Source organism: Nesoenas mayeri (assembly GCF_963082525.1).
Source record: "Nesoenas mayeri genome assembly, chromosome: 1".
Classification (NCBI taxonomy): Eukaryota; Metazoa; Chordata; class Aves; order Columbiformes; family Columbidae; genus Nesoenas; species Nesoenas mayeri.
In genome coordinates this window covers 181,176,868-181,201,283 of record NC_137541.1, presented here as the reverse complement: position 1 = coordinate 181,201,283, position 24,416 = coordinate 181,176,868, and the positions used below count along the sequence as shown (strand labels likewise).

Genomic DNA, 24,416 nt, shown 5'->3' with positions numbered 1-24,416 from the left:
ATGCAAGTTGGGAGCCAAGTTCTGTCCTGCCTTACGTTTGAGCCAAAACTAGTAAGAGTAGCACGGGTTAAAAAGTCAGGCAGAACCTGGAAACAGAAGTTCAACAATATTAATTGCTCTGATTTCTACTACACCAATGTAAAAGTCATAATGACTCTAATGAAGCCAGTGGAGACACGTGATATAAAACCACTATAAGACTGGATCAGGAGAACTATGTAATTTTACCCTTCTGTGCATTTGTGGGACTCCCTCTGGAGTCAGCACAGGGCAAAAACGTGTCTTTAGAGATATGTTGCTTATACAGATGCAATTGGGTTGCAGAAGATTTTCAGTTCTGTCATCAAGTTGTTTCTGGACCACTAACCCCCCCTCCAAATTTTCAGCACACTAAAGAAATATTCAGTCTAAATCCCTTACTTTAAACGCCCCAAAATAAGTTGCTTCTTGCGATGAATCCAGTAGCAATGGGTTTGATACCTGGATACTTATCATTTCACCAGATTTTAATTTAAAAAACCCTCCTACATTTACAGAATAAAAATGAAATTCTGAATTCCCTGACCAGTATTTGGTGCTTCCTCCCTTCATCAACACATCAGAGCGCCTCATTTTAAGGTTTGTCTTAGTCATATACACCATCAGCTGGAGCCCTCTTTTGGTCAGGTTTCCTGAAGTTTCATGATGTCGAAAACAAATGTTGGCATAAAGGTAGTAAAATCCATCTTGATTAACAATTAGCTTTCCATCATTGAACGTCATATTTGACAAGTTTGCTTGGCCTTTGTCATGATGCCAGGATGTGAGGTTCACTTTGCGTGTTCCTGAAGAGAGGGGAGAGAAAAAAAACGACCACGATTATTTATGAACACTTAACAAAATGTAGCATTTAGAAAGCAATCTCCAGGTTTTTAGAATGAACAGCAACTATAGTTATATAGGTTAAAGTGAATATTAGACAATTATGATAAAAAATCATGAGAAATTTCCTTTTTTCATCATGTAATGCCATATTTGGCTTGCTATTTATAACTGTCTGCCCTCACACCAGAACAGCTGCTGGACCATGGTACAAAACATTTGCTTGGCCAATGGTTTGATTATGTTAAGCAACCATGCAACAAGCTCTGTATAGAATTAGTGTCCTACCTAAAACTCTATTCAAGTAGCAAATGCTTGAGAGGAGTTGAAAAGCAAAGGTATTAATGATGAAAAAGCAGTAAATCTTGTTATCAGTCTTCAACCGGTAAGCATTTGAAAGGAATAACTAAACAAAATATGAAAACAAGTTAAACTGATAAGTCCCCAAAGAGAAAGTTTATGAAACCTTCCTGTATTTTATGTTCTTGTTTTTTACCTTTGAGAACACAAAAAAAAAGGGGGGGAGGGCAAAAAAAAAATCAGTATAGTTGTGCATCTGTAGTACTCCACAGTAAGCTGACTAGATTTCAGATTGCACTTCAAGTATTTATGACAAACTTTTTCATGCAAAAACGTTTTGACTTAGCGCAGTGCTTGCGTATACCAGAAACAAGGCTCCACAACTGGGTTCAGTCACATCCCAGATATCTAAAGCACAATCCTAATTATTTGATAATTGTACAAATTTTGGTTGGGCAGTTACAGCTATGCGGGAGGTTAACCCAGATTCTTTGTCTAATATCTAGTGGAAGGTCTTGGAAAAAGTGCTTTAGGAAGACACATGATTCTAGATGCATTGCTATATTTTCTCCTTTTCTTATTTTTAATTATTTATTTTAAAGGATCCTAAGTTTCAAACAAGAAACAATGAGCTGATATCCCATGCTGGAAAGAAGACAGTCAGCCTCAAGTTGTCTTAAGCTGGAGATCCATAAATTATGAAAGAAAATTATAATGTTGTCTCTGTCTCTCCATAGAAATCAAAATACATGTATAACAGTTACCAAGTCTCACTACCAAAAAGGATGGATTAATAGAATTAACAGATGTAAACAAGCATTCTTAAATTCCTTCTAACAGTTACATATAAGCCTTTTCAGCTCTGCCTGCAGGAAGGTGGCCTGGTAAACAGGAAGCTGTCCCTTATCTGTTAAGGTGACTGAATGCTCTGTGAAGAGAACAAAAAGGAACTGAGAGACTGGAGATGTTTTGATTAGTTTGTCAGCTCGGCGCTGTCACTGAAATCTAACCACAGAAACAGCTATAAATGTCCTCCAGGAACTCTGGCCTGAAAGGCACCTCCTGGGTGCTATCATCAAATAGCCACATCGTATCATCTCTGGGATGTTTCAAGCTGGTCAAATCTCAATATGTCATTTCATGTAGATCCTGGACATTAGAAAAATGGGGTTTTGTGGAGATAAGAAAAAAGTTCTTCACTAAGAGGAGGTGAGACTGTTCCACTGAAGTGGTCATGGCACCACCCTCTCAGAGTTCAAGGAGTGTCTGTACAACGTTCTTAGTTATATGGGTTAGTTTTAGGTAGTCCTGTGAGGAGCAGGGCGTTGGACTCCATGATCCTTATGCGTCCCTCCCAGCTCAACGTGTTTTATGATTCTACTATTGAGGCTGTGCTAAGAGATGGCCTGGGAGGAGGTCAGAAAGGCAATGAGAGAGAGCATTTGAGTCTTCCTTCCAAATCTGGTCATATCTGACACCTCAGTTTTGTTTTGGTGGCACAGTGTCAAGAAGCAGCCTGCAACACCAGCCTAGATCGCGTTGCTACTACAGTACATGTATTGTGCAGAGGTTTATCAACAGCATTTTCATTGAGGGGAATGCCCTGCAGCACACATTCCGCAGACCCACCTCCCCAGCTTCACCACCATCCCACTACAGCACCCACCTCATTTTGCAGCCTCTGCCTGCAAACATAGAGGAATAGGGAACAGTGGGAGGAGAAGGTCCAGCCAAGGCCCACGGGAATGCCCACACAGAGGAAACAGCACAGTCCTGAGAAAGTCACACAGGCCGTGACCCCTCCTGATGGGCCCAAGCCACTAACACACTACCATTTACTCAATGTAATACGCAGGGCACAGCACAACAGAGGAGAGTTGGCCAACTTGTCCTCCTAACCACTAGCCATTTTCAGCACACAAGACTCACTCAATTTGCTCCCTCTGAGGTACCCACCACAGTGGGTCCACACAGCCACCAGAAGACCTTACATCTTGGGCTTCCAGTGTATCTAAATGCCTACTTGGAATGTTCAGTACCTTATTCTGCCAATATCAGACCAAAAGTCTATTCCCACCAAAATTTCCACAGCACATGGCAGGGCCCACTGCCTCTTCCTTCAAGTACGTATCAAGGCATTCCTGAAAACCACCAGTGCTCACAAGTATGCTGGGGGAGAGCCACAGGTATATCAGATTAGTTAAAAGGACACCTCCTGGATTTGTTAGTGCAGAAAGATGTGAGGGGAAGTAGGGACAAGGGAACCTGAGAGCTATGAGTCTTCCCTAACTGCCAAGGGCAAGCAGCTTTTGCATGTGAGAGGAATACTTTAATAGTCCAGAACAAAAAAGCTTCTGGTGTTCTTCCACAAAGACCTGTGCAAACCACAGGCTGTCAAAGGCAGATCATGAATAGTTGCTCCCCTATGTTTCCAGTACAGCCAGGTAGATATTATACAAGCAAAATCATACAGAGAAGCCATCTTCTGTGCAGTGCCTCAAAAAAAACCTTCTGGAAACCATAAATTAAGTGAAGTAATACTAAGATCTTAAGTCTCTTAGTCTGCAATTATTCACCTGCAAGAGACACTGAGATTGGGTACCAGAGTACATCTCTGAAGCACTTGAGATAGCTAAGAAAGTTGTACAGCTTGTCATGCACAGTGTTAAGTCTGCCAGAAATACTGCCCGGGGAGGCTGGGCTACCTTCAGCATGAGGACAATAGGCAAGAAATCACTGCTTGGATTGGAGGAGAAGCACATCAGAGATATGGGACAGGAATATATATATATATGACAGAAAAGAAAGGCATACTGGTGTGCTGTGACTGACTGACAGCACACTGGGTAGGTTGCTAGGCAGGTGAGTAAACTTTTTAGTTGCCATTCTTAATCAAGTAGCAATTTTGAAGAAATCCTTAGTGGGAATGCATGATTGTCTGTTGAAGAAGGGGGAAGAGAGAAAACAGGTGCCACAGTTTCTTCTAATTGAGATGCTGAGAGGGACTGTGGGTGAAGTTTGTTCACACTGTTTTGGTGTTGAAGGGAATATGCATCATTCATCCACGGTTAGAAGGAAGGAGAGGCCAAGAGATGATGGAAGATGACCTGATCTGTTTTGAGCAGGGGATTAGCCTAGATAACTTCTGGAAGGCCCTTCCAACCTAAATTATAGTGCTGTGATCGTATCAACTGAGGCAGATGGGCATGCCCCAGCCAGCAGCACGGCACAAAGAGGCATTGCTAGGAGTTATGCCATGCAAACCGGAAGGCTTTCAGCACTTCTGGTGGTAACACATTCAAATAGGGAGGCACCAAAACAATCAGTAGCCCAAAAACAAAGGCAGAGGAGAAAACTGGAGCATAAGTGCCAAATCAGCCATACATATATAAGAAACTCAAACATGACCCAAGCCACAGGAGAGTCAAAATGCTGTGATAAAATTTACTATGGAGATATGAAAAAAATAGCACAAGTCACACTGAGAGAGTAGGAAGAGGTCAGAGAGATAATGAGTAAGATAACCTTCCAGATAAGGTAAAAAGCATTATAAAAAAAAGTGGCAAGAAAATACACAGTCTTTCTGGTAAGTGAAGACAAACCAAAACAATGTCTTGGATATTTGTGAGCATGAAGACTAATACAAATGAGTTTCAATAAAATTAATTATTAAGAAGGAATATGATGGGAGGGAAACAGAGGAGAAAGTAGCCCTGTATTGACATTTTTTATTGCATCCTCACAGTCTTCAGGTATAAAAAAAAATGCCTGGGGGAAGGACCAAAGCACTGTTTGCTCTGAAAAACTGTTTCTAGAGGAAAAGGGCAACTAAGCTGAACCTGTAGCTGTAAATAGCTCAGAATGCTACAGTGTTTCCTTAGACAGCTAAAGGTATCAATTCACATCGCAAACGATATATTTAACATTTATATTTATTTCTGTTAGTGATTTTCTCCTTTAAACTGTGAGTAATTTCTATAATCAATTTATAAACCAAAATTCACTGTTTTCATTTAAAACCTAGGTAGCATTTATAGTGAGCTCTGGTAAAAACCAACCAGCAAGCATCCAGCTTTTAACCTAAGGCAGCAAACCTAAAAATTACACACAGCAAGCCAAACCACTATGGCTTTTGCAGCCAAATGATGGGTGGGGACACCAAGATCTGGGAAGGGTTATTTTCTCCCTCCATCGCACTGCCCCCAGCTGCAAAAGTCCATTTGGGGCTTGATATTATTGTGAACCAGGTAAAAGAAAAATATTCCCTCACGGACGCTGCTCAGTGCCTGCTCAGTTCATGAAGGGTGCTCAGTGGCAAACTACTTAAAATAAAATCCTGTTTGACAGTGATGAAGACAGATGTTTTTACCCTGACATTGTTTATTCTGGATCAGAACGATGACAGTAGAGAACCTTAAAATACTAAGAACAGATCTGTCCAGACTCGTGGATGGCATAAAACAATTTAAAAGGATTTCAGGCATGCAGGGTGAGGAACCAGAAAAGAGAAATTGCCATTTGCAGTCAGAGAAACAGGATGGGAGAGAAAAATTGCCAGTGACCTTCAGGCAAATTCTTCATCCTTTATGCCTGTCATTAACCTTTGTGTCACCCAGCCAAGAGGAATACTGTCTCAAACCAGTGAGTATGATACTGGAGTGCCTCTCAACCAGTAGGTTGAGGCCTCCAGCTACGCATAAGAATGCAGCCCCTCACTGCTGCAATGCCCACAAGGACTGCAAACGCTGAGCTCATGATTAACATCCTGCAACACTCTTCCGAAGGAGATCAGGAGACACTACGTCCAACTCATCACATTGGAAAGAGGTTGATACGCTCCAAGGAGAAACAAAGCAGCTTGTTGTCCCAGACACTGTATTGCTGAGTTTCCGTAGCCCATGCTATTAAAAAAAAAAAAAGTGAAGAGAGCAAGCAAGAACAATGTCTCCCTTGCCATTACCCACAGATGTGCTACATCACACCCTAGGTGGTTAATGCAGTGATGCACAACAGTAAACATTATCAGCTGCAGCCCTGATAAAAATCCAGTTTACAGCAACATCAGGCACACAGAAAATAAATTCCCCAAAGGAAAAGGTGGATTTCACAAAGTTTGACACTAACACACTCCACTTCTGTAGATATAAGTCATTTGTCTCTACAATTAGCAAATTAATGGAATCTTTCCAAAGACAAAATGCTAAGACAAATGTACTGATATTGCATCTTCTACTACTGACCTATGTCAAAAGCCAAAATCTGATTGAAATAGAAGCTTGTCAGGAGGCATTTGAGCTAATAAGAAAGCCTGTAGAAGTGCTGACTGCCATCGGACAAACTGCTTAAACTCTCTGATTATAAAGTTCTGTATCTTGGCAGTGCCAATGCATTTGAACGGAGAAAGCATCTTATCCCTCCAGGCAAGAAGCTAATCGCTTGTGTACAGAAGTGCTTTGTCTTTAAATAGAGTAAGAGCAAGGTATTACTATGCAGGCTGCTGAAATCTCAGATTTCAAGCCTCAACACAGCATCCCCCTTTGGTTTGGTTACATAAAACAGAAAAGCAATGCACATAGCTTAATTAGCAAGGAGTTCAGCACTGCAGAACATATAGATCTTCAGAGGAAAACAGTGGTGATCAATGTCCCCTCCCATCTCGAGATCCTCCATCTGATATTTTCAGAATAAATTCTGCTTTACTTCTACCACACCAATGATGATTGTTGCATTGAGAATACAGAGAGAAAAATCCCAACTGACAGCATCCCAGGGCAAAAAAAGGAAACAGCACTAAGATATCTTAAAACTGTAAGAGTGAATCTTTTCCTCTGGAGAGTGTTCCAAGGCAGACTCATATCTTATTCTCTCATATTGTACTAGTGTGGATATCCCCAAAGCCATCCAAAGGTACTCATGGGTAGAGAATAAGAGCTCTGATAAAAGAATGCCATCCTCTTACAACAGGGGCAGATAAAATCCACAGGAACATTTTTTCCCCTACTCAATAGCTCAGAAACATACTGCATCCCAGTCCATACACTGACCAGAAACCTTGTGACTCAAAGTACAATGTTATGGTCATTGATCTTCCTACAACTCAACTAGATGGATAAAGACAGACCCTTGTGAAGCTTTGGCATATTTGAACACCAGGAAGGCCTTGGGAGCCTTGTTGTGAAAAAGTCTATACCAGTCCTGCAGCATAATAATGAATGGAATATGACAAACCCTTTTCAACATTACATTCGCAAAAGGAAACTCTTGCTATAAATTCAGCCCTATGCAATGAGAGTGCAATACACCCACAGAGGGCAGGGAACTAGTGGGCAAGTTATAATGATGACATTGGGACTGCAGTGCTAGGTTTTTGACACCTCAAAATGAAAGATGTCCTTCCTTTATGGCAAGTTCTTACACTGATGGGCACCTGACATGTGTTGTGTATCCATATAAAATTCTCAACTCCCAGATCCACTCTGAAGATAAATACTGTGTCACCCAGTACAGACTCAATTACACTTCAGCACACAAAGGAAGTGGTATTGTGAAGGGTTGAACAGGTGGACATAAGACATTCTTGAACTTCACAAAGGAAAACCAACACATTTCTTCATCTGACAACAGGACAAAAAAATACTAGACTCAATGGAAGGGAAACACCTTCCAACCTGCAAGATCTGGATTCTGGCCAATCTTTGTGCTCGTATATCTTTGTATGTATGTATGCATACATCTGTGTGTATGTATACCTACAGTTGATGTCCAGCGTGAGTGAAGAACTCCAGATGGGCCCTACCAGTTAAAGAAAATAAGAAACTCCAGAGGAGAGTATTTAATGCTCATCATCATTTCTCACCTGAAGACACCATGAAGAGGCAGGCCAAGCCCTCAGAGCTTCATCACAAAAACTGGTCATTTGAAATGGCACCTATTCAGCCCATAACAGACAGATGTAAGCTACCTGAGACAAAAGGGAGCTATCGTCCTCTTAACATGACCCCTGCTCCCTCTCATATCCTTTAATGCATCCCATTTATTCTCATTTAAAAAAAAGCCACTTCTGAAATCCCAGTCTGTTGCTGGTATTGCTGAACTATTTTAATATACTTCACTGTTTAATATATTTATAGTTGCATTGAAAGTATTCACTTAAAACTGAACTTACCAGATGGAATATTCCTATCGTCAATAATAAGATGGGCAAAAGGCTGCTTCTCAGGTTTGTTTCTCCTATACAGATCCATTCCTAATGCCTCCAGCGCAGCTAGAGATAAAACAATCACGTTACCTCAGAAAGACAAAAGTTTAGCAGAACTAAAATATTTCTTCATCATAAACTAGCACCTACCTTTTTCTGGTCTTGGCGGTGTTCTTCCCATGACACGCTGGACTTCCTAAAATGAGAAAGAGCCATTGCTCTGATGTTGTCGCGTTTTTGTAACATTACGTATTGCAGGTAGTTTGCACAATTACAACATTGTATATATATGTGGGAGTTGTTCTATTTACAGCATATTCAGATGTCTGGGATACATGTTCTCTTATTTACATGATGTTTAATATGAACACACACTTTAGCTGCCACAATCAAATTACTTCCTCTGTCCAATACTTCAGACAAGGGTGGATAGGAATGATAGTGTGTATTATCACCGCACTATTTGTTGAAGAGGTGGTGACAGGGCATTTACAACCTTTTCTACTTATAGCATTTGGAATATTTGTTTAAGTATAAAGAAACAATGACTGCTAAAAACATATCACATAAAACAACAGAGTTTATGAACTGATTTAACTGCTTGGAGTTAAAAGGTTATGAAAGAGGCATTTGTACAAAGGGACTAGTGTGTAATCACACTAAACACTAAGGAAAGCTAAGCTCTGAATTTCATTCATGATGAGATAAATTAAAACCTCCACTTTCACACTTGACTACTAACAGGGGGGGTTGCAAGACTACAAAACTTTATAATCATGGCTCACTTCTAACATGTACGCAGGAGCTGAAGAATTAAGCATTTTCCACATCTGCACTGGGCCAAATGGACTGGGTACCAGAGTTTGGAAGTATGCATTCTTTAAAACTGCAGATTAATTTTAACATGATTGAAACCCATGTTACCCAAAACCAAGAACACCACAAGTAACAGACATCAGGCACCACAAAAATCCTTGCCTTTAATAATCCACTCCTGTTTTCTTGAGAAAACATACAAATAGCAGTTTTCAAAAACCTAAGCAGCCTGTTCTTTTTACAAGCCTGGACTTCATCTTGGTAATGTTAGGTTCAGTCTTCTGTTCTGTCTCCTCCTGTGACTCTCTTCGTCTCTGTTTTCTAAAACACAGGGCTAATATTCTACTTGCTATTCAGAATACCTCATACCATGGAGCCATCAAGAAGACATTTATTAAAACAAAACATGTTGCTGAAGATAGAAAATCCTATCTCATCTTTGAAACCTAAGAGTGGTCCTTTGTTTGTCTTTATGTCACACCTATTGCTGGTCATCTGGTTCAATACCGTGTATATACAATATGCCTCAGATTTGGCCAGATCAGCAATGTTCCACTGTGTTTTCAATCACTGCGGTGTTTTAGAATGTGAAAACCTGCTTTGCAAACACCTAAAGTCCCGCTTTTATGTAATTTTGCAGCCACAGTGAAATCTGTAACGCCTCAGTAGGTGTATTTATTACTCTCACTTTCCTCTTTCAGTAGGTGTTTAAATGTTAAACTAAAATGAAAAGCCACAGCAGTATGGAAGTTGTAGTATGACTATCAAAGCATAATACTTCAGCAGACATATGCTGATTTTGTAGATAAGAATCATTAAGGTGCTTTCTGCTGTAGAGACGAGAAGAAAAGCAGAAGAATCGCAACTTCAGAAGAAGCAAAACTCATGTCCACCTCCCCCATTTACATTCACTTCCCCTCTCTGATCTTCCTACTTCAACATCAGTTCTAAGAGCATGAAAACGAAGCTCAATTCTAGGAGCTGCACACCAACATCAGCCTCTAGCCACACTTGAGCTCTTTTAACTTCACCAAAAGTAGGAAGATGAAAAAAAAAAAATCGCAAGTACTAGGTACTGCAAAAAGTGGCAGAAGCCTCTGAAGAGAAGAGGACATAAGGTAAAAGAAACTGGGGGACGGACCACTCTCAGAGATTACTACACCATATCTACTCCCAACCCTTTCCTTAGAAAGGTGCAACTCTAATTTTCTTGCTTTCTTAATGGAAACCTCTCAGATGTGGAGCCTGTTTTCAGATCCTTTCCTTCTGGAGGATGTGATACAGTACTTTTCTTGAGAGCTTACTGGGCAGATCCAAAAAGAGCATTTTAATGTACATTTTAATCTGTCTGTTGTCTAAACTTATACTAAAAAAATATCCCATGCTGCTAACTGTGCAGCCCTTGAAGTCCCTGAACTGGCAAATCGCTATCCTCCTCTTAACCTACATTTTTCTTAGGCATATGGTGTTCTGCTTCTGCACATTTACAAAGATGCTCTAGCTTGAGCAGCTGGGTACCTCCCCTTCTGAGATCTAGCAGCCTGACTCAGCTCACCTTCCATGCAGAAAGGCTGTGGTCCTCAAGAAATACAGTCTGAGCTGCTTTCTTTCTAACCCTTGGTGGTGCTGTTCATCTGCAACGTCACCACTTGGTAAGCAGAACAGCTACCCAGGAATACTCGGGTCCCCAACTCTCCTTGTCCTGATAGTCTTAAGCCTACTTTCCTGTTTCCTAGGAGCATCTGTCTGACACAACCACTTTCTTGTACACCTCTTCAAGCTATGCTACTATGCAATTAGGAATGTAAGGGTCATTACAACAAAAGAGAGGTAATAAGCATGACCCCAACACTGACACATTGCGAAAAGCTGGAGACTCGCTCATGTTCACTGACTCTTTCTTCTGTGTGCTTGTCACTGGATTAGAAGTGGCTAGCCTGTGGCCAGAAAACATCAGCAGAGCTCTCCAAACACTGGACTAGTGTCAAGTTCTTTATTTGATTTTGACAAGCCCCACAAAACTTTTACATTCTTTTCTGTTCTGTTGCCCAGGCTTCCAAAAGGAAGCTGAAATACATGAACTAGTCCCTAGATAACAGAGATGGAGCTGTGAGTCTCCTCCTGAAGAGCAAGTATTTTCAACACTTCTCTTGATTATTTTTTTTACTTCATGTTTCTACAGCTCCAAGGTGCTGGTGGTACATGACCTACCTTAGAAAAGCATTTTAGCATGTACTTGCTTCTGACCCTCAGGGACTCAAGTACCACATTTTTCAGTGGGTGTCTGAAGATATCCAGATGTCTAAAGATGGCCTCTTACTGGGATTATAAACCCCCCCTGGTATCCTTTAAGATAAGGCATGAAGAGCTAGGATTTTCCAAATCTTTAAAGTATCAACTGCATTCTTTAGCACCTGAATGTCTTCAATTATCTCATACTTAACCACAATGCACACTACCATTAAGAAAGCATAAACAGCTCAACAGAGCCTGTCACTAAGACACTGCTATAATGGCATGAGAACTACTGACAAAATATTATCAATCACTTCTCTTACTACTTTCACTCACAGAACCATGTGCTACCAAGCTGTTGAGTTATTTTTACAAAAACTGTACACCAAAATCACACCCCTCTGTTAGTCTTACAAGCTGCACTTCTACACCTTCGCATCATTTGCACCCTGCCCACCAACTCAACTCTGCTGGTCTGCTTCCCACATTCCAACCTCCTTCATATAGTCACTGTTTAAACAACAGACAAGCAGCCAGTCACAAAAATGAAAAATGTGTCTTCCTTCATCCAAATTACTTAAGAGCCCATTAGGAAGCTGAAAAACTTACACATTTTAAAAGCTAATATCATGCTTTAAGTGCCTGAAAAGTTGGGAACTGCTCTTTCCTCATCCACAGCAGGCTGAAGGTTTTAACCCTTAGTATCTCAGCACCTTCAAAACAAAAACAACTCTTGCTCTTCAAGTTATGTCCAATGTTGAGGATGCAGAGGCAAGGCTACATTTGAACATGTGACATTTGTGAACAGTTTTTCCTCTCCTTTGGCTTTACAACATCTCAGTATCTACTTTAAGCAGCTATAAGCAGCCTTTTGAGACCAATTAGAAGAGAACTCCTCTGGACATTCATGTGTTGCTTCAGCTGTGACCTTAAAGCTCCTTTATGCAGCTGTTTCTACTACCTGAGTGCTTTAAGTCCAACTAGTACCAGGAAGAAGTAACTGATTATCTTGCCGGAAATTCAGCAATTTGAAGAATGTTAATCAGGAAGGAAGTGAAATAAAAAGCACATGAACCAATATTCATCAGAAGATGGTTTAGAGATCAGCACTACAACCTCTACCCAAATGAGTAGTCTATTGTTTGCAGAAAAAAAAGGTACGCAAGGTTGTAGGATGGAAACTGTGAAATTTTAACAACTTATAGCAATCGTCCATGAAACCTTGACCTTGTCCATAACTGTGTCAACTTGAAAAGACTGCTAAGTATACAGATCTCTTTATAAGCACTTTCCTGGAGGTCTAGCAAAGTACTCTGTTGCCATGTGGGAAACTAGTTTACGCCTGAACTCCGCAAGCTGCTAGAAGCTGGGAGTATTGCCAAGGAAAGTTGCTTATGAATTGACCCAAGTCGTTTCTACTTCAGGCTCATAACAGACTTCATAAAAACTGTGGTTAGTGCATCTGGACTGTCAAAAGGTTTTTAGGGTTACATGCAAAAAAATTAAGCAAACAGACAGGCTAGGAAAGTATATTATTTGTCTGCTTGAAAGTTTATATGCAATAACATTGAAAATGTGCTTTCTATTGAGTAAGCTGCTCCCTAAGCAGTATTTTTATCCTAGAATATGTTAAGGAATTCACTATTAGATTTTGATTAAAAGAAAATCTTTAATTATTATTTTTCCAGAAGACAAATGTTTCTACACCTGACTTTGCAGTCCTACTACTCTGTTTTTCGTTGCAGCACTTTCACTTTCAACATTAATCCCTGCTTTAGATTTAAGCACTAGGTCCACAGGTGTGCAAAGAAAACAGATGAGAACCAGTGCAGCAAGCTAAAAGCTGTAACCAGACCATACACTTGAGCAAAAACAAGTTGTCTATTTTCACTTCCTGAACGGCTTGTTTTGCAAAAGACAAAATATTGAAAAATCATAAAACTTAAACGGTATTTTACTGTTCCGTTTCAGCCACTTAATATGCTGCCAGTTCAAATAAGGATACTGGTTCTTAAAACACACAGGTTAGAATCTCCTTCAGAAAAGCGAAGAACATACAGAAGATGGAAAACCCCTTTCAAGTCCCATTAGCTGCATTCCCACACATAAAGGATTAGCACAACTAGAAGTAAAATTCAGGTGCATCTCTGCCCTTCATTGTACCAAAGCCAATGAAAAGCAGAGATTGCAGAAGTATATTTTTGCCTTTACACTGTTTATTTCACATCTCTGATATACCAGAAAGATGCAAATGTAGCCCCAAGCAAGCATTTTTCTATTTTTCTCTTTTTCTCCGTGTCATCAATATATGATGACAAAGCATCCAGAACACTGATCCAGCTGCTTAACACGTTCTGTGTTTCCAAAGGAAATTCAGATTCTGATTACTTTGGCAAGGGAAATTTTATTGTTCTCAAACTAACGGTCATCAGCCAAAAAAGTTATCCCCACTCACTACTTATCTTGGCCACGGACATTGCAGCATTTAACCTCCATCCAGAATGGCAGGATATGCAGCCTCAGCTCCAGCCAATGCCTTTGTTGAGTAACCAGCAGCGAGTGACCAGAATACAGGGCTTCCCATTCACTTACTGTAACCAGCTCCTTACCCTGTCATGGGAGCTGCATGAACGAGTAGTCCAGCACCAGCACACAGAACTAGGTGTAATGCCTATAAAACGCTGGAAGATGGAACTAACACTACAGAGTTAAAACCTTTTTATTTTTCTTTTTTTCTTTTTTTTAAGCTGTTCAAGGAGGTGGATAGCAAATGGGACAAGACATGTACTTCTAGGTTTCTTTAAGTTTTATTTGCAAAAAGATCTGTCACTCAGGGTACTCTATCAAAAGCAAGCTTTAGCAGAATTAAAGTACCCTATAATTAACTCAAGTACAATTAACTCTGTAAAGTCTACACAAGTTCAGCTCTAATGTAATACAGTATCTTTTATCAAAAACTGACAGTCTTATGTAGATGTGAAGAGGCAGTAATGGACCTAGTAAGCCAGGAAAACCAAATACCACAGCAGACATTCAGCTGTTAAATAGCCCATAATTAGCACTAAACACTATCATGAACATGCAAAAAGATCAAAGGCACTAACTGCTGCTAGAGGTGATTACGACATACATCCAGCTTGCCTACGCTTCTTCATTATGGCAGACTTCTTCAGCTGACTACTTTTGTTATTTGTGTTTGGGAACAAGCTGTCATTCTCAACTGCTGGGCAAAGACTGCCTGGTTATCACGCTATGGCAAAGCAGCTCTTCTGGATGTAACTTCATGCAACTTCAGATATTATTCAAACACTGTAAAATACTTTCTAGAACTTACCTCTGAATATAGATGTTGGAAAAACTGTTGCAAGTTCAACAGTAGCACAAAACAAAGGAACACGCAGTCTGTCTGCTACTTACCTTCTGCACAGCTCTTTGGAGAGCCTGTTTCATGCTTCTACATGATTCTGGCATTAACTTCACTTCTTGATTTTCAAAAGATGCCTCATGCAAATCTGTATCTTCTTGATGTCCAAAAAGTGTTCTGACACAGTGTGCATGTTCTTTTGAAATTCTAGTAGGGTCCATCTGAAACAAATATAAAAGTACAACCATAGTTTTAAGCGTCTGTCCAAGAGACATTACGAGCATTTAAGTCAGGGAAAAATTTTCAACCATTTAAATGTTTGCCACCTAGCCAAGTTTATTATCTAAATTTTCATTGTAAATGATGAGGAGAAAAAGTTACCCACATGGAGGTTTATTTCATCCAACAAGTGTATGAGATAGGAGAATGAATTATCTTCTGGAGCTGGCCAGTATATTAGCTTAGACTGGATATCTGACTTTCAAAAGTTAAACCTAACTTTTATGGTAAAATCAATAATCCTTTATTCAATTGTTTGATCAGTCTGTGCAATATCACAATTATTTTAGCAGGCAACATACATAGCCATCCTATCTGTAAAAACTGTGGTTTTCAAGTTGACACACAAATACCAAGTAGAGTAACTTGGGAAACATTTGTACAACATCTAGCACATTATTTCCAAGAGCAGACACCAAGGAACAGAAGCCAGTTATCACTGAAATTATTTTGTGGGCAAGACATATTGCTGTGTGTAACAGTCATTAAGTAAGATAGCACAAATTTAGAATAACAAAAAGATTATAAAACCATATCATAAATTCCTTTACTTCATGGGACAAAGACTGGAAAATTTAGAATATCTGCAAGATATTTTTAGCAGTCTTCATGATTGAATCAAATATACTGTTAAACTGTAAGTTTAGAATACTCCTGAATCTCATTAGTTAGATAAATTGGAAGGATATTACAAGAATTAGGACTGTGCCTTGGCAGAGTTAATTGCATAAACATTATTTAAAACATTTCACCCTCTCTCCCCACATTCCGTATACTTTACACTTTCTTTCATAGATGGCTTAAGAGTCTCAGCGATTGTTCCCAACTAGTATTTATTCCACTTTTATTCAGGCTTGGAGAAGGGCTTGTGCACTCAAAACCTTGTTTCAATTCTCTAACTGTATCAGCTGGTCTAATAAAATATATTTACATCTATTTTTCTGCATAAGATGGAAGGAATCATTTTATCTGAGAATTACAAAAGGTAATACATCATTTGTAATCACAATGAGGGAATACCAAGACGTTGTGGATAGAGCCTGACCACGTTCAGCTTCCTTTAACATAGCACTGAACAAAACAGATCATAAAAAGGAATGTTTGCAGAATACAAAACAGCCAGAGTGAATCAAATGTTATATCATTTGTTCACATTAACATAAACTTGACTCTGTAACCCCAAGAAAGAACCAAGTTAACTTAAAAGCATAAGGTTAAGATTACAAAGGTGAATTTAAGTCTACACCAGCCAGGCAGCCATCCAACAATCACACACTGTTGCACATTTTGTTGAACATGTGTTGCACAGACAGCAACACCAGATGCTGCTCCTCCATCACTATCCTTCTGCTGGAGTCTCCAGATGAGACCTGTTTGCCCAATTCATTCAGACCAACGCCAGAACCTGTGACTTGGTTTAGTTGTCTCAGTTATCCCTGAACATTTACAATAGAACAGGTCAAAAAAGGTTCACCTGAAGATCAAAAGATGTCACAGCTTTGAGCAGAAGGGTAGAGATAAGTTACAGAATAGCTTGGAGGAAGTAATATCTTCCTAGGGTGGCCTGACACAGGTGAATCCAAAATTACCTGTGTATAGCCACTACAGCTCTATGAATTAAGTACTTAACATTACCCTAATGACTTCTGAAGTCAGCTAGTGCAGTGTAGCCCCATTAACTGTTTAAGCTGATCTAAACTAGCATCTCTGCACTCTCAACTTCTTCACCACAAAACGTCATCCCTGGTTCTCAATCTCCCCTTCTAAATCAATACTCTGGGAGGAATTTTTGCTGATTTAGTTTCCTGAAAAATTAGCCCCCTGAAACCAACCCACTTCAGGTACCAGACAAGCAGAGCCAATACAGGGACAGGCACAGGAATGAACAAGCAGGAAGGCAGCACTAGCTTAAATGACTGTGAAACTGCACCCTAAAAGCATCTCTTCCAGTATCTTTCACTAGTATCCAGAACTCAGAAAATCAACTGTAAACTGAAAGCACAAAAAATTTACCAAGAGCTGCCAAACAGCAGTTAATACAGAATAACCTAGGTTGGATGTTTCTGGTCCAGACCCCTGCTTAAAGCAGGGCCAACTTGTAACTTAAGTCAGGTTGGTCAAGGCCTCATCTAGACAAGCTTTGTGGAATTTCCATCAATGGAAATTTTCAACCTCTCTGGGCAAACTGGTCTACAATCTAACCACTTTTATTGTATAAAAACACTGGTTTTGATGTCCAGCTGCAGTTCTTGCTGTGATTTATGACTGTGCCTCTTGTTTTTGCTGGACACTCCTGAAGAGCCTGGCTCCATCTTTAGGTAGCTAAAAATGGTGATTTGATTCCCTCACCTTAGTCTGTTCTTCTTTAGGTTCAAAAAATCCAGTTCTCCATCTCTAATACACTACAGTCCCTACCTATCACTGGAGACTTCTGCTGGACTCTCTCCAGTTTGTTGATATGCCTCTGGCACTGAGGGACCCACAACAGGACACATTATTCCAGATGCAGCCTCTGAAATTGGGATTGTCAGAGACCTGAGGCAACTAGGGTCTTCAATAGGATCCGGATGTCTCTGCCCCCTCCACACATATCACAAGAGGGAAGATAGAAAGCCACAGCAAATAATTGCCAGTAGATACTCATTTTTATCAGTAATTCTACTAGTGAGAGACTATTACCCCAGTTTGGGATTTCTTTAAACATATCTTCTGAAAAGTAGACAGGAAATCAAGGTTTTACAACATAAAGATCATAAAATTTGTAAAAGCCTGGGCATCCAGCATGACAGATTATCCACAGCGTAGACTTTGAGCTATCACCCATCAGCAATCAGTCAAATGTGTCACAGAACACTCTGCTAGAACAGTAGCAGCCGATTGTAAAGAAGCACTTACTAGGATTACAGTTTATCTGTTGAAGGCTTAAGACAGAAAACCAAAGTGTCTACACCTACAGTTAAAAGATTGAAGGCTTAATGGAAACACTGTAACTGATAGCTTCAGCAACCTAGAGCTGTGCAGCTCATCCTGAGAAACTGCAGGTCTCTAGAGATCTAGTGTTTGATAAGGTAAAGCTCTGATCTTTGGGCTAGCTAAGCTACTTGATTGCCCTTGCCTTTTTCACAGCATACCTAGTCTTCACCACATTTAACCATGGAAATAAACTCACTTGTCTGAAAAGACATTCTCAGAAATCCTGCATCTTACATCTTCTTTATAAAGAACATGCACTGAACTGCCATGGTTGTAAACCGATATTACTGAGTACTGAGACCAAACCTGAGAACAAGAAGTGATGCACAGAAAAACTTTGAAGTGTTTTGAGAAGAACTTCTAAAGAGCCAGATGAAATACCAGAATGGTCTACAGGAATCAGCTTGCTAACTTGTAAGGTACAGAGGGTGAGCCTTTGAATTAAACAGAGACCTTCAGCATGAAATCCTGCATATTTAATACCCGGAAGAAACATCGAAATGCAACCAAAAATATTGGTGAAAGCTTCACAACACATTAAGTAAGCTAAATATCCTAGAGGAATTAACCTATTTAAATAGAGGAATGTCTATCTTATTTTTTCTCTGTTACTGTTGTATATACATCCATTGTTTCTGACCTTGTAATCAGATGAAATTTTTTGGTGCCCTGTGATTTTCAGCACATCTAATCATTTAGTTGCATCTCCAGACTCCTTTCACCTAAATCAGGGCAGTCAAAATGAGCTAACTCCAGCATTGTGGGTGAGACCAGCTGAATTCACAGAATTATGAGACAATTTTCTGATTTTAAAAAGATACATTTTGATTTTAAAAGATACAACACATTCCAGCCAACTTTACCCATTAAATGTTATCTGAGTTATGCAGTGTTACAGTATAATATTCTGTACTTACTCCTTACAATAAATGTTTCCCATTTATGGTTGTACTTATTTTCAAACTTAAACCAACTTCCAGATTATCAAACACCACTTTGCACTCCACAATCTTTCTTAACCTCCAAGGGCTTCTTCCAGGCTTCCAAAAAGTGCTAATGACCTCAGCAAAGAGTTTTCTATTAATCACTGCTCTAGCACACTCGCAAAACTTTAGATGAAGTCTGAAAGGCACTCGTTTAAACACATACTTTCATTAAAGTCAGAGTTCCCCAAATGCATGAAATTATGATAAAAATCTGTCTTCCAGGTTTCCATTTATCCAAGTGTGAATTCTTCAGTGTGGTAGAATACTTAACATTTGTACAAACATTTTTTTTTAATGGGAAAAATGGACAAGACGGACAAGCTTGGAGCTCCAGGTTGAACTATGAGTTAGACATCCAACCCCCACATCTGGATTTGAGCACTTCAATTTTGTTCTACCGCCCTCCAGTTCAGTCAGTGTTGCACCAAATTCCTACTCTTTTACGATCAAAGTACATTACGGAAATTAGTCCAAAATAAAACTTTAAAAGCAAAGCTTTTGGAGACTGTACTTCAGCATTTACCAGTGAAAGTTACATAAAATAATTCACTCTCTCACCTTGTGCTATTACATGATGATCTCCAGCTGCCCAAGTATCTAACTACATTTTCATGGCATTTTCATTGACCATGAGCAAATGTTCCTCATGAAGGATAAGTAAAATAAACACATAAAACCAATACATTTTGTTATTGTTTTCTTTCTTGGATTCAGTACATTGCACAAGACAGTCCGGAAAGAAAAGCCAGCACATTTTAATGTTTTTACATGTCAGAACAACATTACCAGAATATTGGTAAAATTCAATTTTTAGCTTTTTCTTTCCTTTTAGATATACCAGTTCATTGTCTCATTTGCATTGTGCTGCATTATTTCTCGGCCACAACGTATGTTTATCTATGAAAATCTAGTGTCAGTCTTAGTTATGTGTCTTGTGAAATTCCAAATGCTCAAGCCACAAAATAAACAAGACTAAGGAAAAACCAAAACCTCAACTATTGTCTCAGCTCATACTGTGTCATGATCCAGCCCAAATGATTTTATGCAAATACAGATAAAATGTGTATGGTAAAACTGAGTCAGAGTTTACTTGATCTCTTAGGTAAACTTTTAAAGACCTTGTAAAACATATAATTTCTTAATATCAGCCTATACAGTCAGTCTTGCTAGTTCACCAACAAAACAATTCAAATATTTCGATGCACAGCTTCTGCTACTAACGTTTCATTATTTATTGAAATAGACCACAATACTTAAGTTCTGTTATTAAAGTACAAATTTAGACAGCTGAAATTTGTACTGAAGAGTAGAAATTGAGATAGCTTAATATAATACACCTAAATTGGGCAGCAGTCTTTTCAAAGGAAAGATGTTGGATCATGTCCCATACAAATAAAAACAATCTGCAAGACAGTTAAATGAGACTTAACTTCTCTAGGAACTATTATATTTTTCCATCTGTCTTATCTCACAATAAGAAATTGGTAAACAAATATGGACTACTATATCTTATTACTGTGATTTATGTCCCTATTTCCAAAGTATACTTATTACTCGATTTTTCAGCGATAGCAAAAAAACGCATTTTCTCCATCAGAAATTTTTCAGGCAATGACTTCAATCAAGTCTACATCTAGCTACATTGCCTCTTCTAGATGTTTCAGAAGTTCAAGGTTAGAAAGGACTCCATCCAACAGCATTACTCCAAATCTACAGGAACAGGAAACTGGCAAGAGAATTAAGCTGCCAAATGCAGAATTAGACCCGGCCTATAATTTTTTAAATCAAGGAAGAAGAAAAGCAGTCATTATGGTAAGAAAGCTCTTCTTACCCTTTGTCAGGCATGTGTAAAGCACTGACACAAACCTATCAGAAAGAACCCTTAACAACGGGGGAGGAAGGTAAAGAGAATGCAAAAATAGCTTTTTCACAAAGTATACTTCAATTAGTTGTTTTGACTGCAATGGCGCTCTAGCCTACTAACCAATGTATAACTATGCATTTCTATGAATTTTGTTTTGACAAGGATGTCTTCTCAAGCTCATGTAGATCTGGAGTGAAAAACATTTCTCTGCCACAAGCTGAAGTAGGCATTCATTTATTTCACTGTCAGGCAAACAAGTAGCTTTAAGCTACTCTACAGTGAGCCCCAGAAATTAAATGTCACTCTTCTGAAGCATACAGGATATGATCACCTAAGTACTGTATTGCTGCTCCATTTTATTTTTCTAAAAATGGCAAACACAAAGCCACTATCGGTGAGAAAATACTTATCGGTCTGCATAATAAACCATCGGCAGCGTTACTGTATATTTGACAGGCATTAGTCTGTTTAAGTGGGCATATATTTGTGCAACATCTGGTTTCAGAGTGCACTTTGTTAAGAAACCCAGTCTGCTACCTCAAGATCAAGTGCATCTGCCTAGAAAGCAAACCGAAAGAAACGTGTTTCCACTCCCTGCTGACTTCAAATGAAAAGTGCACACAACAGAAGTACCATTGCCATGACTGCAGTGAGACCCATGTTAACAGAACTGATCGGCACCTGATGAAAGTCAACACTGAGTGCCAAGAAGCCACCAGCCCACAGCCCCCCACTTCCTCGAAGAAGGCTCAGCCATGTGGGGTGAGAGACACAGCAGTGAGCGAATCCAGCCAGCCAGATGAGCCGTTTCCAAGAAGCAGGCTCCTCTTCTCTCCGAAAGCCTAACCACTCATCACCTCCTCTCCCCCACAGCAGTACCTCGCTGTGCTCCTTTCTGCACACACCCTGGCCTCCTGAAGCATCCCCGGGCAGGTGAGGAGCAGCTCTCAGAACCCAGCTCCTGAGGCACAGCGGGCACCATAGCCCATGCCCGGCTTCACAGTGCCCCTGCACGCTCTGAAGGGCAAACGGTCCCAAGTGGTGGCGTGTGGTGGCTTTTGTTTCGTCCTTAAAGACGTTTCTCGCACTGCTGAGACATTCATGGCAGCCAAAGACCTCAGCCACGTCAAAACCGCCTCCAGTGAACAACCAAAAACTGATCATAGAAACTCAAAGCCCTGCAAGACTTGGGGTGAAGGATCACTAAGCTGCCCCCCGAGTCAGAGACCCCTCATGTCCGACCTCGCTGAGAAACCCTGCACCCCATTATGCACCCGCAGGCCAGAGCAGCACCTGCAGCACCTCAGACTGAGCAGCTCCAGCGGGTAGCACAGGCCAGGCAGGGCACTGGGAGCGTCCAGCCAGATCCCCTCTCAAAGCTGGGCCAGCTTCAAAGCCAGATAAAGGTGTTCTCTCACCGTTTTTGTTTTTTTTTTAATTAATTTCCTCAATCCCACAGACGCGAGGGCCTTTCCCGCTCCTAAAGGTGCGAGGCGGCGGCCCGGCCGCTCCCTCACAGCGCCCGCCACCAAGGCGCGAAGGGGCCGCAACTGCCTCCCTCACCCCGCCACCGCCTCCGGCCGCGGGCGGAGGCGCCGCTTACCTGAGCTCGGAAGTAGAGGAAGAGGGCGACGCTGCAGACCACCTGCCCCAGCCCCAGGAGGACGAGGGCGGCGAGGAGGGAGCGGGAGGCGGCGGGCGGGTGCGGGTGGGCTGGCAGCGGCGGTGGCGGCGGCGGCGGCGGGGCGCTTTCGTGGGCGGCGCCGCTGCCCAGCTCCTCGGAGCCGCGCAAGTACTTGGTGTAGTCTCGGCTGGCGCGTCGCATCGCGCCGCGGGCAAGCTGGGGGCACCGCTCCGCTCGGACGGCTCCACAGGCGGCCAAGCGGCTCCGCGCAGCTCCCCGGCCTCGGCAAACAACCCCGCCGCCCCGGCCGGGGCACCCCTTATAAACTGGGCGGCCAATCAGCCCCAGGCGGCGTGCCTCTGCCTCCCCTCCCCGCCGCCGCCACACACATCACCACCGCCCCCTCCTCGCCTTCCCTCTCCGAGCAGAGACCGGCCCCCGCCGGCCCGCGGCGGGAGGGTCGGGCCGGGTCGGTTGGGGTCGGGCCCGCCCCTGCCCCCGGAGCCCCGGCCTCCAACGCCAGGGCGGCCGCCCAGCGGTCGCGGTCAGGGCTGCTCCTCCTGGCGGAGCGAAGCTCTTCCCCTCCCCTCCACCATAAGGGAACAGGGCAGCCCTGCCTCGGCTGGCTCCTGCCGGCCGCCGTCTCCTTGCCCCTTACTCGCCCTTGCCCTCGCTCACGTTTGCGATGCACCCGGGCAGCCAAAGCCTCTCTGACAGGTGGTCGTGTCTGGAGGGTCCTTGCCCCCCAGATCCCGGGGTACCTGGAAGCAGTGGGACCTCTCGGTCATCCCCTGGGCGCTTTGGCGAGTCCAGGGCCACAGGGGACAGAGGGCATGTCAACCCATCAGTGTCTTCACAGAATCACAGAATGTCAGGGGTTGGAAGGGACCTCAAAAGATCATCCAGTCCAATCTCCCTGCTGGAGCAGGAACACCCAGATGAGGTTACACAGGGAGGCGTCCAGCCGGGTTTTGAATGTCTGCAGAGAAGGAGACTCCACAACCTCCCTGGGCAGCCTGTTCCAGTGCTCTGGCACCCTCACTGAGAAGAAGTTTCTTCTCAAATTTAAATGGAACCTCTTGTGTTCCAGTTCATACCCATTGCCCCTTGTCTTACCATTGGTTGTCACTGAGAAGAGCCTGGCTCCATCCTCCTGACACTCACCTTTTATATATTTATAAACATTAATGAGGTCTCTCCTTGTTCAGGCCAGTTTAAAATGACGACAAATGGTGTTGACTTGCACTGTCCAAAACAGGCAACACAGTTCAGAGTCCTTTTAAAGGACTGGGGTCAAGAAGTAGCAGAAAGCTGTGCTGGCAGCTGCTGGTGAAACCAGCTCAGAGCCTCCCCATCTCCCCTCACACAGCTGATCGGCTACAGAGGTGTTTCCCAACACTTGGTTAGGAGCAGCATCTTCTTGCACTCCCCATGCCTCAGTGTGCATTCAACACAGAAACCTCTTGCTCGTAAAGTCATGCCACAGTTTGTAGGTACTTTATTTTGCGTGGTCCTCTGGAAGTCTCGTTTAGATCAAATCTCCCCTTTGTATATTTGCTTATATAGTGTTTGTCTATTTATAGCCTTTCCTGCCTCCATGTAGTCTTTCCTCTCTCTGGACTTTCGCTCATCAGATTATCTACACTTTTGGAGATGTGACTATCTTTTCAGTAGGTCCATCTTATAGGCCTGGCCTGTCCACTGTGTGGTAAGCATTCTCCTAAATCCTATGAAAGTGCTTGTTGCAAAGGCAACTTTTACACGTCTGCAGCCCGGTAAAATGCAGTGGGGGAAATGGTCAAGATATAAAAGCAAGTGAGTTGAAGTTGAGCTCAGGCTTTGAAGAACATTTGAGAATGGCACAGATCTATGTAGGTAATTTTGACTGTAGAAAAACAGTCTGATTTTTGACTCTT

General features: G+C 41.6%; 1 protein-coding gene across 1 annotated transcript; it reads right to left on the bottom strand.

Moving 5' to 3' along the window:
* Window positions 1-402: 402 nt before the first annotated feature.
* On the bottom strand, window positions 403-22,741 carry TNFSF11 (TNF superfamily member 11; the record flags this gene model as incomplete). The annotated part of the gene is made up of 5 exons (XM_080350767.1): window positions 22,480-22,741; window positions 14,828-14,995; window positions 8,510-8,555; window positions 8,327-8,425; window positions 403-824 (listed from the first exon to the last, which is right to left on the bottom strand). The coding sequence occupies exons 1-5, from the start codon at window positions 22,699-22,701 to the stop codon at window positions 403-405; spliced, it is 957 nt and encodes a 318-aa protein (XP_080206893.1). The 5' UTR covers window positions 22,702-22,741.
* Between the last annotated feature and the right edge of the window lie 1,675 nt (window positions 22,742-24,416).